Source organism: Oryza glaberrima, chromosome 7 (assembly GCF_000147395.1).
Source record: "Oryza glaberrima chromosome 7, OglaRS2, whole genome shotgun sequence".
In the NCBI taxonomy this organism is placed as follows: domain Eukaryota; kingdom Viridiplantae; phylum Streptophyta; class Magnoliopsida; order Poales; family Poaceae; genus Oryza; species Oryza glaberrima.
This window is the reverse complement of record NC_068332.1, coordinates 2,338,689-2,356,415: the sequence shown is the minus strand read 5'-3', so window position 1 is coordinate 2,356,415 and position 17,727 is coordinate 2,338,689. Positions and strand designations below refer to the sequence as shown.

Genomic DNA, 17,727 nt, shown 5'->3' with positions numbered 1-17,727 from the left:
TTACATCATAGGAGGGCATCACAGTACATAATAGAAGGAACATTAAGACTAAGCACATCTTCATTTAGTCTTAACGATTACTAGGGCACGACTGAATGAAGATGCATGCGGCCAATCTACCCGTCATTGCGCAGTTCTGAACACCAGCTCCACCCTACATGTGGCAAGATCGCCTCCATTGCTCGAAGGGGGCCACGAGCGGATGGACCTATCTAGGGATCTGCCATCCCCCATCATCTGCGCTGCTCCCACTGCCTGCACCCACATGTAAATCGAAGAGAAATACGAGATCAAGAAAGAGAGCTGAGAGAATCAAAGAAAGGTCTTCCCTCTGCGTGCACCCATGAAATCGGAGAGAAAAACGAGAGAAGGAAATACCTCTGTGTGCACCAAGGCCGGATTCGAGATGTGCGGAGGAAGAAGAAGGCCAGCTTCGTTTCTTTGAGAGACGAAAGAACGAAAGAGGGACGAGAGAAGGAAAGAGCCAAGCGGAATCATCGGCCTCTCTCTCGCTGTTGTGGCATAAGGCGAAATTACTTTCCTACCCCTCCACCTGCGGTACCGCATATATCAGCCCGTGCGGTACCAGGCGGTACGCTGCAATCTCATCCGTCCGATGAGGCCGGATCAACGGTTCAAATTTGGTACCTCAGAGCCTCAAGGACAGTAAAAATTCTCTTCCAAAATAAATGGCATTTCAACTGTAACCATTATAATATTAAAAAATTATTAGACTATAGTGAGAAAAGTTAATGGAGCACTCATGTTTACTCTTAGAACACATTACATATCCTATGTAAACTTACAATATATATCAATTAACAAATAGTATCAGAAGTTTTAGAAAATTAAATTAGACATGTACTTCTAATAATTTTTAGTAAAATAATAAAATCAAACTTTTGGCAGCTTTTAGAATATAAATCTGTTACAATTTTTCATTTATTTACGGAATTTATTTATAGACTTCTTATCAGAAATCGATAATGAGATTATTTACCGGCCAGAAACAATTTTTCACACTTTTTTTCTGATAACAATTTTTATTTACAGTCTTCCATGAAATAATATGCTTATTCCGACATTTTAATTCTTACAGTTAGTTAATTGAACAAGTAGTTGTAACCTGATGATGCTGATCGGTCCCGTTCGTTTCTCCAACAAAAGTTGGATGAAGATGAAAATGAAGATTTTCGTGGCACGCTTTTCAAACTATTAAATAGTTTGTTTTAAATAGTGTGTTTTGTGCGAAAATTTTCTATATGAAAATTTTTCTACAATATCAGATTAATCCATCTTTCAATTTTATAATAATTAAAACTCAATTAATTATATGTTATTATCGCCTCGTTTTGTATGAAATTGTAATATGTAGACCTTGACCGGATGGACTGTTTAGCTTTGGGATGATTTGCCATGCCAACTGTCGGAGTATATAATACTCCCCCCATTTCGAAATATTTGACACCGTTAACTTTTTAGCACATGTTTGACCGTTCGTCTTATTCAAAAACTTTTGTGAAATATATAAAACTATATACACATATAAGTATATATAACAATGAATCAAATGATATGAAAAGAATTAATAATTACTTAATTTTTTTAAATAAGACGAACGGTTAAATATATTTGAAAAAAATTAATGGTGTCAAATATTTAGAAACGGAGGGAGTATGAGTTCAACAACAAGAAGAGCTATTACACTTGCACTTGATATTTGTTTCGTAAGCAGCAGCACAGTTTTAGTTGACGGACTCTTTCAATCTGTAATCTTCTGCATCAGATTTGAGTTAATCTGCCATTCTGTGAAGTCAAAGATAATATCTGAAATCTAGTCTAGTAAATATATAAAGTAAATGATCGTGTTGAGCACATGCACCTTCCACTGAATTTCCTCTTCATCCTTTCGTTTATTTTTTTTTTGAACGTTAGGATTTGGCCTTCGGGATTGCTAGTCTTTAAATACAAAAGTTGAATTATTTTAGGGGTATAAAAGAAGGGCTATGGTGTGTACTTGTGTTATTGCTTTTAAATTAGAGTACTCCCTAGTGCTAATGGCACTAAGCCAATGGTTTACTCTAGGATTAGTTGAACACTTGAACGTACTAGCAGGCATGCATGCTCATGTCAGACGTGACGACTTGCAAAATGTCGTGTATCAGTACCAAGTCTAAATGAACTTCACTAGCAACTCATCAAAAGATTAGATTATATATACACACACACACATAAACACAAGATTAATTAAGGAGAGGTGAGTTAGTATAGAGGTGGAAATTCTCTACTTGATCGAACAAGAAGAGCACCCAACGCTCGCAATCTCCTCAGGATGCCGCCGCCGCCGCCGCCATCGCCGCCGGTGCGCGTGGTGTCGACGCGCACGGTGAAGCCATCGCCGCCACGGCCGCGGGAGCGCATCCCGCTCACCACCTGGGACGTGTCCCTCCTCGCCGCCGACTACATCCAGAAGGGCCTCCTCTTCCGGCCCCCGCCCGCCACTCTCCACCTCGTCGAACACCTCGCCGCCGCCCTCGCCGACGCGCTCCACGTGTACTACCCCGTCGCCGGCCGCTTCGTCACCGACAAGCACCCCGGCGGCGGCGGCGGCTGCTCCGTCTCCATCGACTGCGACGGCCAGGGCGCCCAGATCGTCCACGCCATCGCCGATGGCGTCTCCATGGCTGACATCCTCCCTCCCGACGTTGATGTCCCGACCGGCCTCGTCCGCTCCTTCTTCCCTCTCGACGACGCTGTCAACTACGATGGCCATGAGCTCCCGCTCTTCGTCGTCCAGGTCACCGAGCTCGTCGATGGCGGCGTCTTCCTTGGGTTCATGTACAACCACGCGCTCTCCGATGGCACCGCCTTCTGGGACTTCCTCAACGCCTGGGCCGAGATCGCGCGCGCCAGGGTCGAGAACGCGCGTCCCGCTCTCGCTGCGGTGGCGACGTCGCGCGCGCCTCTCCTCGAGCGTTGGTCGCCCGACGGCGGCGCGGCGGCGCCGGTGGTGCTCCCTTACGACGACCTGGCGGGGCTCATCGCGAGGACGACGACGACGACGACACCTCCGCTGCTGCGCGAGCGGATGCTGCACTTCTCGGCGGAGTCACTGGCGGCGCTCAAGGAGCGCGCGCGGCGGGAGCTCCTCGCCGCCGGGGACGCCGCCGGCGCGGCCGCCGTGACGAGGTTCCAGGCGCTGAGCTCGCTACTATGGCGGTGCGTCACCCGCGCGCGGCGGCTGGCGCCGCCGGGCCGGGAGGTGGTGTTCCGCGCGTCGGTCAACAGCCGCGGCCGCCTCCGGCCGCCGCTGCCACCGGAGTACTTCGGGAACAGCATCCTCGCCGCGTCGACGGAGGCGGTGCCGGCGTCGGAGCTCCTGGCGCGCGGGCACGGGTGGGCGGCCGCCGCCGTGGGCCGCGCGGTGGCCGCGCACACCGACGAGCGCATCCGCGCGCGCTCGGCGGCGGCGCCGTCGGTGTCGGCGTTCAGGCTGTTCGACGCGGGCGGCATGTTCGTGAGCAGCTCGCCGCGGTTCGACATGTACGGGTGCGACTTCGGGTGGGGGAAGGCGGTGGCGGCGAGGAGCGGCAAGGGGAACAAGTACGACGGGAAGGTGTCGCTGTTCCCGGGGCGGGACGGCGGCGGCGGCGGCATCGACGCCGAGGTGGAGCTGGCGCCGGAGCACATGGCGGCGCTGGAGGAGGACGGCGAGTTCTGGGCCGCCGTCACGCCGGACCACCTGCTGCTGGTCAACGACGACAACAAAGCTTGAAGCTTAATTCCGTTTTCTTCCCATGATAATATTGTTTTGAGAGTGCTTTGACTGGTGATGTTTTAGTGTTTGTTTGCTTGCTTAATGGTAATCCATGTCTATCAATAAATAAAGGGAATGTGGAATAATTGAGATGATGGAAAATTGGAAAGCGTGTTTAATTCTATGGCGCCATCGACAACCGAGGATTATACAAAGTTTGGTTTGTATTAATTTTGAACAAATTTTGGTTGAATTTGATCAAATTTGACTAAAATGGAAAAAGGAGAAAATTTTGGACGAAATAGTTGCGTGCCGGAGGGGTTTTCGAAATTTCAATCACTGCACCCGTGTGCTACTTAGGGTGGTTGCATCATGATAAAATTACTATATAAGCTATGAATTTGATTCCTACACGGTTATACGGATGATATATGATTACATTAGATACGCACGCAGACATAGGTTATCGAAACAGAACAGCCTCCCTCAATCTCGATTCTCAATATTCTCAACCGTGTTCTAGATTGAGATCGAACATAAAAGTTCTTCAACTGCCCTTTTGTTATTTGTTTTTTTGACAACATCTGCAATTTAATCTTATGAATGAATAAACTCAATTGTCAAAAGCTTCTTTCGATATATACTATTTCTGGTAAAAAATGGAAATCAACTTCTATATGTTTGGTTTATGAATGAAACATTGGATATGACGATAAATACTTTGCTCCAAAATTATCACATTCATACCACAACTTGGCAGACATAGGAGTGTAGAGTTAGAACATGAGTTCTCGCAGAAGTGACTAAACACTCACAATTTACCATGGTATTAGCCTTATATTCTGACTTTCTACAAGAAGGTAACATTGTAGCCTGCTTACATGCACTCAATGAAAGCACGGTTTGCATCTGCATATCTACTTATTATCGTTGCAGGTGATTTATTTTTTGATTCCTAGTCCACTTGTATGCTTAAGACACCTTAAAATTCATTTTAATATAGTGCAAATGTGCAATGAATTATGGCCTGATTGTAGGTGTTCAGACGGTCTGACTGGTGGATTCCTAGCATGAATTCAATCTGGCTCTTTTTTTATTTGCTTGAAGGGCAAGGTTTCCCAAGTCCTAGTGCTTTCCTAAAGTCTAGTTGGACATAGAGAAGTACCTGTTGGCACAAGATTACCTTTCCTACAAAGGCTTCGTCTAATTCGCAATTGATCATGTGCCTCCTAGGACGTGCGATCGCATGATAAAATCAGTGCTACTTCGTGTGGTAGCGCTACCTGCCTCCCTCTTCTCTTCCCAGGTAGGTCTCCCTCTTCTCTTCCTAGGTAAGCTAATGAACCCTTATAGAGAAAAAGAGCCCACTTATGTTTCTTGTTTTATGCGGGTCACAACCAATAGCTAACCTCTTTTTTTTTCCTTTTATAGATAGATTGTATATCAAAATATTTGTATATATAAATTATACAAATAGACATTTTGTTGCGTGTAAACTTTGTACTAGTATATAGAAACTTTGTATAGATAAAATTTGTATATATTAATTTGAAAGAAATTTAGTAGCATATCATTTTGGCCTAGAAACAATTTATATGCGAAAATTTTATGCATAAATACTTTGAACATATAAACTTTATGTAATTTTGTTCATGTGAATTTTATACCTATAAACTTTGTACATCCAGTTTTAAAATAGATTCAAATAGCAATCTGGAAAAAACAAAAAAAAGCATGTGGCCTACGAAGTCCAAGTGTGCATCTTGTTGGATTTGGCCTGCTATAGAAAAAACAAATGGAAAAAGGCCCAAGCTTAATAAAAACACACATGGATTAAAAAGAAAAAAATATGCCCAAGAGGTGATAGAGGTGTCTTGGGCACCGACCACAGGGAGGGTGGGAGGGATGTGCCCCAAGCACCGCCCATAGGGGATCGCACCCCGGGGGCCGATGTGCCCCGAGCCGAGCACAGCCCATGGTAGGGGTGAAAACGGTATGGAAACTTCCCGACCGTACCGATACCGTTTCCGCAAAACTAATATAATAATAATAATTTTACCGTTGGTTACCGTTTTCAAATTTTAGTTTTTTTTTATTTCTGTAAGCGTGGCATTGAAGTTGACACTAAATAGATGAATTCATAAATATGGAAATTTCCAGACCGTTTCCGTTCGTTTTCGAAAAAAATAATAAAATAATGTACCGTTTCCGATTATTTCCGACCGTTTTCATCCCTAGCCCACGGGGGGCCATGCACGGGGCAAGTGATATGGATGCTCTAGTTCCTATTTATAATTGTTTTCTTTTGATTCCAATATTAAAAGTAGCCCAAAAGAATATGGTTTTATGTGGAGAAAATCATAAAACCCTATCCATAGAAAGGTTTAGCCGGCTATTTTAAGTAGTACCACAATTTTGCAAGGTAGTACTATTAATTCTACACTGTATTCTTCAAATTTGTTCGATCTTTATTATGGTATGAATGGAATTTTCTTTTTTATGTGTCGGTCAACCCAGGAATTGTAGTAAAATTCAGAGATTATTGTCAAGAAACCTCGACAACCGATTCCATTAAATTCAATCAAGTACAAGCCCACATATATAGTATACAGTACATACATGAAAGAATGACAAAATATCTGTACGCCATGCAAAAACGTACAATCAACAAAATAGCATTAAACGCACACTGACACTCATCGTGCACACATGGCGAAACGAGCTACGTTTAGGCCTTGGGTGGTGGCGCGAGGAATGGCATTGGAACGTTGGGGACGGCGGCCATCGGCGGCAGCGCCACCTTTGGCAACGCCGGCACGACGGCGGCGGGAACGACGACAGTGTTCGGCGGCACGGTGGGCACCGCGGGCATCAGCGGCAGAGTCACCGCCGGCACGGTCGGCACGGCGGGCATCGGCGGCATGGTCACCGCCGGCACGGTCGGGATGGCGGGCATCGGCGGCAATGTCACCTTTGGCACGGCCGGGATCGGCGGTAACGTGACCGCCGGGACGATGGTGGGGATCGTCGGTTTCGGCATGGCCGGAACAGCAGGAATGGCGGCAGCCGGCGCCAGCGCCGGCGCCTCGGTCGTGTCGGCGAGGCGCCGCGCTGCGTGGCCGGTGTTGCCGTTGCCCGCTAGGAGCACGGCAGCCACGGCAATGGCCATCGCGAGCAAGTTCGAGCTGGAAGCCATTGAAATATTGCTTGCTTTGCCCAGTGAGCTAGCTACACTTAGCACAGCTAATATATTCAGTGTTCTAATTAACTACTGCAATAAATTCAGTGTTGTTTGATGCAAAGCAATGTATGGATACATTTATAGCTCACAAAGCTAATTGCATGGTCAGATCTTGACACTGGTTGTTGACCTTCCAAACCATCTGCAAGGATTTGTTAATTATTGGTTAGGAAGAAGAGATCATCAGGTGGTAATAGAGGTGAACCAATATGTTGCATTGTTCTTCCTCGGTTAGCTCACCTATGATTAGATAGACAGTTGAAATGTGATTAGATCAGCACAAGTGTACTGTTTTGACAAGTTTGATATATCTCAAATCATTAGAACAGCAGTCAACACAAGCTAGCTAGCTTTCTGATCTCATACAAGGCATCAGGTTGAGAGCAGTTGAACGGTTGTACTTCGTTAAACTATTATTTTTAGCATGGTATCAGTAAACTACAGTGTTCTCCATAAAGTTTGCATATACTCCCTCTGTACTTATAAAGGAAGTCGTTTAGAACAATATTTAAGTCAAACCTTGAGAATATAAATCATAAATAACTCTCAAGTTGTTGAGTTTGAAAATGTAAAAATCATATATATAGATTTGTCTTAAAAAATACTTTCATAAAAGTATACATATATCACTTTTTAATAAATATTTTTGTAGAAATAAGAAAGTCAATGTTGTGTTTTGGAAACCGTGTCACTGTCCTAACGACTTTCTTTACGAGTATGGAGGGAGTATGATCCATAGTAAAACTAGAAGTTATTTTTATCCATAATGACTGCAGCTACTTAATTACTAAAATTTAAAATTTGACTAGACATGACATAATTATAACTTTTGCAAATTAATTAATATTGCTATCTTCAGATGCATCAGTCTTCAGCTAGCCTGTGTGGATTGTGAGTCTGTGACGATTTGCGTGATTATTATTATTTAATTAGTTTATGGAATATGATTATATCTCCACGCTCTGTATATATAATTTAGTGCACACAGCCAAAAGTAATGACCTCTGATTTTTATTTGCCTCATGTACTCCATAGGATTGTAGTTATGGTTAATGTTGTTAATATGTATGGTTTCCCGCAGTTAATTAATTAATAGGTAATAATGCAACATACTTTTTCTGTCAATTAATATGTAATAATGCAACATGTTTTTTTTCTCTGAAGACATTTCCATAATCTAACAAAAAATCTATTTCTAAAATATTTGTTCAATACTTTATCTGATAACATGTGCATATGTAACTGCATGCTATATTTTAAGATGTAACTACCAAATTTCGTTGGCAAGTACTAGTACTATATATATATATATATGGTGCCAGAAGATATCTATATATCGTCGCCATCAGCGTGGAGGAAGACGAGGATAAAATCATGACTCATGAATTGGAAGAGGGATCTTCTAAGTTCGGCTCCCTTCGAAATACACAAATTTTATGATATTTTTATAAGAATCACTTCATTTATCAAGGTGTTGTTTGAGAAAATTTGTCATATTCCGAAGGAGGTTTTTTTCCTGTGGGCATGAGGTTAAGATCCCCATGTGGCATTGGCCGAACAATGGCAATCATCCAAATTGTTAAAAGAGGTGGCATGCAACAAATACTGCCAAGCCAACATGTACAAGTTCAAACTGACCAAAAGAAACTTATAATAAAAATGCCATATATATAATTTTACATGTGCTTATAACCGAGCCCTCCATATACAAAGATGCCCAATAACTAGAACAAATCACAAATAACTCGCATAAATGTACAAGCATTTACACACATATATAGAAAACAAATCAAACATGGAGAAATATATAACCAAAAGTCCCAATCAAATGACACAATTTATGTAGACCACTGCAGGTAGCATGCTGCTGATGCTCATGCCGAAGGAGGTGGCGCCAAGAATGGCATCGGCACGGATGGCATCGGCGGCAGCGTCACCTTGGGCACGGCCGGCATCGACGGCATCGGCGGCAGCGTCACCTTCGGCACGGCCGGCATCGGCGGCAACACGGCGTTCGGCACGGCGGGCACGGCCGGCATAGGCGGCAAGCTCGCCGCCGGCACAGCGGGCACCGCGGGGACTGTAGGCACAGCCGGCACCGCGGGCATCGGCGGCAGCGCCACCTTGGGCACGGCCGGCATGGGCGGCAACGCGGCGTTCGGCACGGTTGGCACCGCCGGCATCGGCGGCAGGGTCGCCGCCGGGACGGCAGGAATGGCCGGCATCGGTGGCAAGGTGACAGCGGGCACGGTAGGCACCGGCACAGCAGCGGGAGGTGTTGCGTCGGCGAGATGGCGCGCCGCTTGGCAGCTGCTGCTGCTGCCGGCGAGCAAGACGGCCATGGCGAGCACCGTGGCGAGGAGACCCGAAGTGGAAGCCATGGCTGAGAGATCTCAGTGGCTAGCTAGCTTGGCAATAGTTAGAACACTGCAAAACTGGAGCTGCTTGGTGATGCAAAGATGTGCATCTTTCGCAGCAATTTATAGGAGTTGATCAAATAGATTAATTCATTAGTTGACAACTTGACATTTGGTTGTTGGCCAAAGCAAGAGTACGTGTATCAGCTGCCAGGTTAATTGGTTTCAATGAATTGGTTAGCTTACCTTCTTGCAGCTGAAAGCCATTCTGCAATCTGCATGATGCAAAATACTGGACCTCTGTTTGACAAATATTATAACTTGGTTGGCCAGGTTTTCTCCATATAAAACCTTAAAAAAAAGTTATGTAGTACAGTCCGTCATATAACTAATCCTTTATTAAATTTTGACCCCATGTAAAATCTCTATCTTTTTTTTTTAAAAAAAAGGGACTCCAGCTAGCTGGTGCTTATATATTTTTCAAACACTGTTTATCTTCTGAAGCATGCGAGTTCAGCCTATGTGAACTTTGAGTACATGATGACCTCTGATTTATGAGACGCCCGGCCCGTCGCCACATATACACTATATAGAGAGCTATTTTCTCTTTTAAAAAAAAAATCGATATATGGTAACATATGGTTTCTTGTGTAACATAATAGTTCTATATAGTGTATTGGGAAAAAAAATCGAAAATGTGCTGTATTATTACGCATTAACTGTTTATGGTGTACCAGTCAGATTTTATTGGGAAAAGAAGGCTTCTATCATTGTTTTGGCATCGACATGGAGGAAGAAAATGGTAAAACCATGATCTGAACAAGAAATCAGAAATGAGAATTTTCACACTGGCCTGTATGAATTTTACGAGAATTTGTTTACAGCGATAAGTTCAATTCCCATACTGTTCAGGAAAATCTGTCACACTCACTGCAATGGTTTAATTTGTCGCACCTTTTCTCGATCTAGTGTCAATCATACAACAACAACAATAATAATAAGCTAACCGGTAGCTATAGCCAAATTCCATATCACCTATAGGCAGTATAGCAGCTAGCTTGTACAATAGTCATTATTCACCCTAACCAAGCCCACTACTATCTTATCTTCTAAAATCTAGACAATAAAAACCCACAAAACATTATATCTCTCCTCTTTTTTCAAACTACAACCAACTACAAATCTAAAGTCCTCTACAGTATATATTCCCCTTTTTCTTTTCTCACCGCTCTATATAAGATTGTGCTTGCGTGTATTCCTCCCTATAGCCTATCGGAGTATCGGACCATCTTTACCGTGCCAAGTCATATTTATTGCACTTGCTTTTAGAACATCCACATTCAAATTTACCATACAATGACAATGATCCAAGTTACCAACAGACATATGCAACAAAATACAACCATTCTGAAATATGAACACAAGTAAAATTAACCAACCAAAATGAAACTTTTATAAACAAATGCCACATACAAATACTTATAGCCAAGCATACTCCATATACAAACACGGCTAGAACAAAAATTCCAAAAAAAAAAAACTCGCATGCAACATACATTTACTCACAGAAAACAAATCAAGCAGAGGAAATATATAACCAAAAGCTTGATATCAAATCAAATGACCCAATAAATGTGTAAGCATCGACAGCGTCCTTATGCCGAAGGAGGAGGTGCCAAGAACGGCATTGGCACGGATGGCATCGGCGGCAGCAACACCTTGGGCACGGCCGGCATCGACGGCATCGGCGGCAGCGTCACCTTCGGCACGGCCGGCATGGGCGGCAACGCGGCGTTCGGCACGGCGGGCATGGCTGGCATCGGCGGCAAGCTCGCCGCCGGCACTGCAGGCACCGCGGGCATCGGTGGCAACGTGGCCGCCGGCACAGCGGGCACCGCGGGCATTGGCGGCACGGTCACCGCGGGGACGGTAGGCACAGCCGGCACCGCGGGCATTGGCGGAAGTGCCACCTTCGGCACGGCCGGCATGGGCGGCAACGCGGTGTTCGGCACGGTTGGCACCGCCGGCATCGGCGGCAGTGTCGCCGCCGGGACGGCAGGAATGGCCGGCATCGGTGGCAATGTGACAGCGGGCACGGTAGGCACCGGCACGGCGGCAGGAGGTGTTGCGTCGGCGAGGTGGCGCGCCGCTTGGCAGCTGCGGCTGCTGCCGGCGAGCAAGACGGCCATGGCGAGCACCGTGGCGAGGAGACCCGAAGTGGAAGCCATGGCTGAGAGATCAGTGGCTAGCTAGCTAGAACTGCAAAACGAGAGCTGCTCAATTGGTGATGCAAAGATGTGCATCTTTCGCAGCAATTTATAGAGGAGCTGATCATAGAGATTGATTGATTAGGTGACAACTTGACATTGGTTGTTGGCCAAAACAAGGGTATCAGATGCTAGCTGGTTAATTTGTTTCAACGAGTTGGTTAGCTTACCTTCTTTTGCAGCTGAAAGCCATTCTCTGCATGATGCAAAATATTGAACCTATGTTTGACAATATATATAACTTGGTTGGCCAGGTTTTCTCCATATATATTTTTTTCTAAAAAAAATTCATGTCCAGTTCGTCTTATAACTAATTTCTTTTAACAAATTTCGACCCCATGTCAAATCTCTATCTTTTCAAAAAATGACTTCATGTACTTTTATATTTTTCAAACAGTTTACCTTCTGAAGCATTATTGTCCCTTTTTTTTTTCAAATAAACACTCGATCTATAGGACTATAGCTACTTAGATATTCTTGAAGGATTTGAACTAAGAACCATCAAAATGACTTCATTTTTTTTTCAAATAAACACTTGATCACAAAATTTGATAAGATAGACTATAATAATATATATCAGACACTATAAAAACATGCAAGTCTAAATTAGATCTATATATGAAGAAACAAAAATGATAATTTTAGAGCAATTCTACGGTCCTTGAGTAGGTACCATGAGGTACCAAAATCTTAGTGTAAATTTTGGTACCTCATGGTACCTCACAGTAGCTTACCATGAGGTACCAAATTTACAATAGAAAAAATTGATACTTCATGGTACCTCCTCAAGGACCGTAAAATTGCTCTAAATTTTATCTGCGCTATACGGATCCTATTCACTGTCTGATTTTATTATTTTTATTTCTCTATTTGTTGATGAAATTTAGTCTTGCATGTTTGCATATAGACTTATATCATCGCAGTCGATGTTACTAAATCTTTTTAATTTTTTCTATAACCATTTAAGTCATATACAAATGATGGGTGCCATGGCACCTAGGTGTAAAAATCCTTGTCCCTTCATCATCCAGCTAGACGTCTTGAACAACCACCAAGAAGGCAAATATGATCCGATCTCCTGCGGTAGCTCCACGTTGTGTTTAATTTTAGAGTAAAAACTAGCTTGGTATGCACGAGACATTGTAGCCGGGAACAAAAAGCGCAAAGAAGGTGAGATCCCTGGCCATCCATGCCAGTGGCTCAGCCTTTCTTCTCCTGCCTCGACCTGTAGGCTCTTGGCACGAACATGTCTGCATCAATCTCTCCATGTCTGCCCCACTGCATGGCTAGATCCGACTGTGGGAGAGGGGAGCTGCCATTAGAGATATGCTAGATCCTCCTCTCCTATCTTGCTCCGCACTGATGAAACCGCTACTGCCGGTCGTGAGAACGAACTGAAATGGGAGATAAATTGGATGGGTTATTTGGGGAGAAACCTGCTTGCCGATCCTAGCCAAGATCGAGTAGGAAAGTAGGAAGCACATGAGGGAGGCTAGAGCTTAGAGAGAGCTTGGGTAGGATCGGAACCACACCAAGCTTCGGGGGCCGGTCTTGCTCATAGTTGGGCTTGTGTGGAGGCGAGGCGGAGGAGAACGCCGGGCGGGAGTACCGTGGGGACCGGGGATTCGAATCGCGGGACATTTAACTATTTGCCACTTTTAATATGTGGCAATTAATGATTTGTCACTCGCTGTCTATGACATGTGGGTCCACATGTGTCTATGACAATAGTAATTATTCTCCCTAGTCCATTAGTCCACCACTATTTATATATTTATCTTCGGACCAATGAAAACCCACAAAATATATTGTATCTTCCCGTCTTTTTTTTATAGATAGTACAAATCTATGTAGGATTTTACTTATATATGTAGTTTTCTATATACAGCCTGTTGAGTCATCTTTATTGTGTTGAACCATTTTTATTGTACTTCGTCTTAGAATACCGGCCCACACATCTCGGTTGATACAATTAATGATCCAAGTTACCAAAAGACATATATATGCAACAAAATACAACCATTATGAAATATGAACAGAAGTTAAACCAACCAAAATGAACTTATATAAACAAATGCCATATACAAATACTTATAGCCGCGCACTACATGTACAGCTTGAACAAATTACAAAAAAAATTAACTCGCATACAAGTATACAACATGCATTTACACACAGAAAACAAATCAAGCAGGGGAAATTAATACATAACCAAAAGATTAATCAAATCAAGTGACCCACTAAATATACAAGCACTGGCAGCGTCCTTAATTATGCCGAAGGAGGAGGTGCCAAGAACGGCATCGGCACGGATGGCATCGGCGGCAGCGTCACCTTGGGCACCGCCGGAATCGACGGCATCGGCGGCAGCGTCACCTTCGGCACGGCCGGAATGGGCGGCAGCACGGCGTTCGGCACGGCGGGCACGGCCGGCATCGGCGGCAACGTCGCCGCCGGCACAGCGGGCACCGCGGGCATCGGCGGCAGCGCCACCGCGGGGACGGTGGGCACAGCCGGCACCGCGGGCATCGGCGGCAGTGCCACCTTGGGCACGGCCGGCATGGGCGGCAACGCGGCGTTCGGCACGGTTGGCACCGCCGGAATCGGCGGCAGTGTCGCCGCCGGGATGGCAGGAATGGCTGGCATCGGTGGCAAGGTGACCGCCGGCACGGCAGGCGGTGTTGCGTCGGCGAGGAGGCGAGCCGCTTGGCAGCTGCTGCTGCCGGTGAGCACGACGGCCATGGCGAGTACCGTGGCGAAGAGAACCGAATTGGAAGCCATGGCAAGATTAGCAGTGGCTAGTAGCTTGCTAGGCAATAGCTAGAGCTGCAAAACCAGGAGCTGCTTGATGATTTGAATACTGCATGTTTCTCGTCAATTTATAGGAGGATCTGATCAAGATTAGTTGATTACTAGTTGACAAACTTGACATTGGTTGTTGGCCAAAGCAAGGGTATTAGCAGTCAGCTGGCTCTGGTTTTAATTTGTTATTAATTTCAAAGGAGTTGGTTAGCTCACCTTCTTGTAGCTGAAAAGCCATTCTGCAGCTTTCTTCATGCAGGATGCAAAATATTCGACCTATTTGACAATTTAGCTTGGCTGGACAAGTTTTCTCTTATTAGGTACAACCGTGTCTAGCATAAAGGCTCCTAATATATATTTTCTTAAGATCAAGATTGTACTTGTAGTGAGGCATTCTAGCTTTCTATGTGTGATTTTATGGCACAAATAACTTATTAACTTGTATATGTTAAAAGTAGCATTAATTAGATAACATATAGCTATATAATCATGTTGATATACCATCTTTGCAAACCAGCAAACCGTTGATACAGGAACAGGAACTTCGATTTAAGAATGAATTTTCTATTAGATATAGCTTTATATATAATTACATATCATGTGTCAATATCATATCGTCTCATCAGTTGCGAAATGAAATAATATGACTGAACAATCAAAGGCCTCTCATCTCATGCATGCACTTTAAATTTTCTAGATCTCATACATGACTAGATCTAGTCATGTACATCAAGTGGAAATATATTTACTGTCTTCCAAAGGCTATTGTTGGGAGAAAAAAATGTGTTCCAAACTTATAATTGAGGGTAATTCGGCAAAAGAAAGTACATATATTTTACTCAGGTCATCTACCATGAAAGTCCTCGGATATGGTTTTCCGAAGGCTATTGGAAGAAAACAAACGGAAACCCCCAAAATCCATCACTACCATATATGGTCCACGGAACAGAAACACTAATGTTTAATTAATACACAAGAGGTATAATATAATACTCCACTAGCTAGCTAGTACAGTAGTTGAGCATGAAATTTTGTCTAAATTATTATTTCTCTCTCTCTCTCTCTATATATATATATATGTATGTATATATATATATGTGTATATATATATATATATATATATATATATAGTTAACATACCTGACAAACCGTATGTTTACACGTCGTGTTACATTAGAGTTATTGCGCATATATACATAAGTTTCCCATTATATATATAGCACTCCAGATATATTCATATATACCATGCCTCTTTATTGCCAACTATATATATCACATAAGTAGGAGTAATTAATAGATAAAGGCATGCATCGAATAATTAGTACGAGTAGCTAACTAGCTAGCACACAGCAAAACCTCTGCAGTCTGCACACTCACCACAGTGATCACCTATTACAGGACTAATTGAAAGTGGTGCATATTTGCATGTAGATGAGTACTCTTAGACCATGCAGAACTTATTAACGTAGAGATCGTTATACTCATCATAATATAGTCTAGATGATCAGTAGTAATAATCATATTATATCCGTAATTAAATCAGGCAGCTGGAGCCACATCGACGTCGTCGTCGTCGTCGTCGCCGTTGCTGCGACGGTTGCCGACGAGGAGGTTGCTCTCCAGTAGCAATGCCCATGCAAGGCGCTCACACTCGCTCTTCGCTATCGCCATTGATGATCTCCAAGCACAGTGTATTTTGGCTATCGAGGAAGACGAAGAAGAAAGTGTTTCTATATGTATATGGTCGATCGAGTTGAGTGAGCTGTGGTATGTAGAACTAGTTATTTATAGGCATTGTTTCTGGAAGATATATGGAGATCTATTAATTGACGGCGTATACACGAATGCCTGACGATCGAGAAAAGTAATGGAACCCTGCGATCGATTTTTTAATTTAGTTTCTTTTATGAAAATAAATCGTTGGTTTTGATTTATTTTTGAGAGGCATTCGTGTATGCCACGTTAAAAGGGAGTGAGAGGACGAGAATGTTCCTAGAGGAGAAAAACCGGTACTTGCAATACGTACATGATCTGTTTTTCTTTTTTTCGGCGAATGTACAAAACAATTACATGTCGATATATTAGAAAAAAAAAGAAAGTGTTTAGTTACACAACACAACAAACATAAAGCCGTTACCGGGGACAAGAAAAAAAAAATCAAAACACAAGAAAATAAACAAAAAGTTAGCTACTAAGAAGGAAACCTCCTAACGCCGGGGAGGGTGGGAAAAACCACTAATAAACTCCCAAAGGTTTCCAAAAGCAATGGCGCCAACAACAGACCCTAAATGGCATTCTTACATACTCCTATATGAACAAGAGAAAATTAATTATATACCACGTAAAAGTCAGTACTACCTCTATTTCATATTATAGATTGTTTTGACTTTTTTCCTAGCAAAACCTTTCTAGATTTGACCAAATTTATAAAAAATAAAGTAACATTTTTAGCTAAAAAAAACATACATATTATCAAAATATATTCAGTGTAATGAAACTAATTTAGTGTTATAAATGTTGCTAGTTTTTACAAATTTAATCAAATTAAAAAAAGTATAACAAGAAAAAAGTTATAATGAATTATAGTATTAAACAAATGGAGTATAAAGGAGACCTAATCATCTCCAGTTCTCCATCGTCATCGTGCGGTTGGAAATTTAAAGATCCGACGGATCGATCGATCGAATCGATAACAAAGTGATCGAATTTTTCTACGGAATTTTCGTACAGTGTCTGCAAAGCTAAAAGCTATCAAAGCACATTGATTTTTTCTTTTTTGATTGATACCCAGCAGCTCCCTTTCGTTTTTTTCTTCTTGACGACATGGATCGATGCACGTGTCGTCCAACTCTGACGTGGCTTCATGGCTTTGGATTGTCTGTGCAAGTCTAAGCATGTATAGATATATAATATAGTAAGATATATGCACATAGTTAATTATATAGTTGTCGCAAGCATATATATATAGCACATGTGCCTTTGAATGTTCACGACATGCAAGTGTTCTCTTTTAGATAATTGCATGGTGACTTCATTTTGTCGAATCATATTATACACCACAGTAAAGTTCACTTTGGATCATCTTTTATTGCCGGTGTTTTACTTTGGATCACTATTTAATCAAGTTTTCACTTTGGATCGGGTAATCTAGCCTTTGGACTACCTCAACTCTCTTCTCAAGCATATAAATGGTACAACAGCTCATACTCGTCAATAAAACTTCCTCAACTGTTTGTAGATCTTTTTTTTTACACATGGCAAGTTGAATTTAGATTGATAAATTAAGGAGTTGAGGGTGACCTA

At 43.0% G+C, this 17,727-nt stretch overlaps 5 protein-coding genes across 5 annotated transcripts; 1 reads left to right on the top strand and 4 right to left on the bottom strand.

The window, feature by feature from the left end:
• The first annotated feature begins 2,188 nt into the window (after positions 1–2,188).
• Positions 2,189–3,919, top strand: LOC127780076 (uncharacterized acetyltransferase At3g50280-like). The gene has a single exon (XM_052307029.1). The coding sequence runs from the start codon at positions 2,333–2,335 to the stop codon at positions 3,773–3,775; it is 1,443 nt and encodes a 480-aa protein (XP_052162989.1). The 5' UTR covers positions 2,189–2,332; the 3' UTR covers positions 3,776–3,919.
• A 2,390-nt stretch (positions 3,920–6,309) lies between these two features.
• LOC127780526 (protein app1-like) lies at positions 6,310–7,026 on the bottom strand. The gene has a single exon (XM_052307445.1). It carries the CDS (start codon positions 6,951–6,953, stop codon positions 6,486–6,488), a length of 468 nt encoding a protein of 155 aa, XP_052163405.1. The 5' UTR covers positions 6,954–7,026; the 3' UTR covers positions 6,310–6,485.
• A 1,605-nt stretch (positions 7,027–8,631) lies between these two features.
• On the bottom strand, positions 8,632–9,434 carry LOC127780132 (protein app1-like). Its single transcript, XM_052307093.1, has one exon. It carries the CDS (start codon positions 9,377–9,379, stop codon positions 8,873–8,875), a length of 507 nt encoding a protein of 168 aa, XP_052163053.1. The 5' UTR covers positions 9,380–9,434; the 3' UTR covers positions 8,632–8,872.
• A 1,219-nt stretch (positions 9,435–10,653) lies between these two features.
• LOC127780091 (protein app1-like) lies at positions 10,654–11,627 on the bottom strand. The gene has a single exon (XM_052307041.1). It carries the CDS (start codon positions 11,581–11,583, stop codon positions 11,011–11,013), a length of 573 nt encoding a protein of 190 aa, XP_052163001.1. The 5' UTR covers positions 11,584–11,627; the 3' UTR covers positions 10,654–11,010.
• A 2,037-nt stretch (positions 11,628–13,664) lies between these two features.
• LOC127779893 (protein PELPK1-like) lies at positions 13,665–15,488 on the bottom strand. The gene has a single exon (XM_052306817.1). The coding sequence runs from the start codon at positions 14,401–14,403 to the stop codon at positions 13,894–13,896; it is 510 nt and encodes a 169-aa protein (XP_052162777.1). The 5' UTR covers positions 14,404–15,488; the 3' UTR covers positions 13,665–13,893.
• Positions 15,489–17,727: the final 2,239 nt, after the last annotated feature.

Excerpts from the sequence above, each read along its gene's own strand:
- LOC127780076 (XM_052307029.1), top strand. The coding sequence starts at position 2,333 with ATGCCGCCGCCGCCGCCGCCATCGCCGCCGGTGCGCGTGGTGTCGACG.
- LOC127780132 (XM_052307093.1), bottom strand. The coding sequence starts at position 9,379 with ATGGCTTCCACTTCGGGTCTCCTCGCCACGGTGCTCGCCATGGCCGTC.
- LOC127779893 (XM_052306817.1), bottom strand. The coding sequence starts at position 14,403 with ATGGCTTCCAATTCGGTTCTCTTCGCCACGGTACTCGCCATGGCCGTC.
- LOC127780526 (XM_052307445.1), bottom strand. The coding sequence starts at position 6,953 with ATGGCTTCCAGCTCGAACTTGCTCGCGATGGCCATTGCCGTGGCTGCC.
- LOC127780091 (XM_052307041.1), bottom strand. The coding sequence starts at position 11,583 with ATGGCTTCCACTTCGGGTCTCCTCGCCACGGTGCTCGCCATGGCCGTC.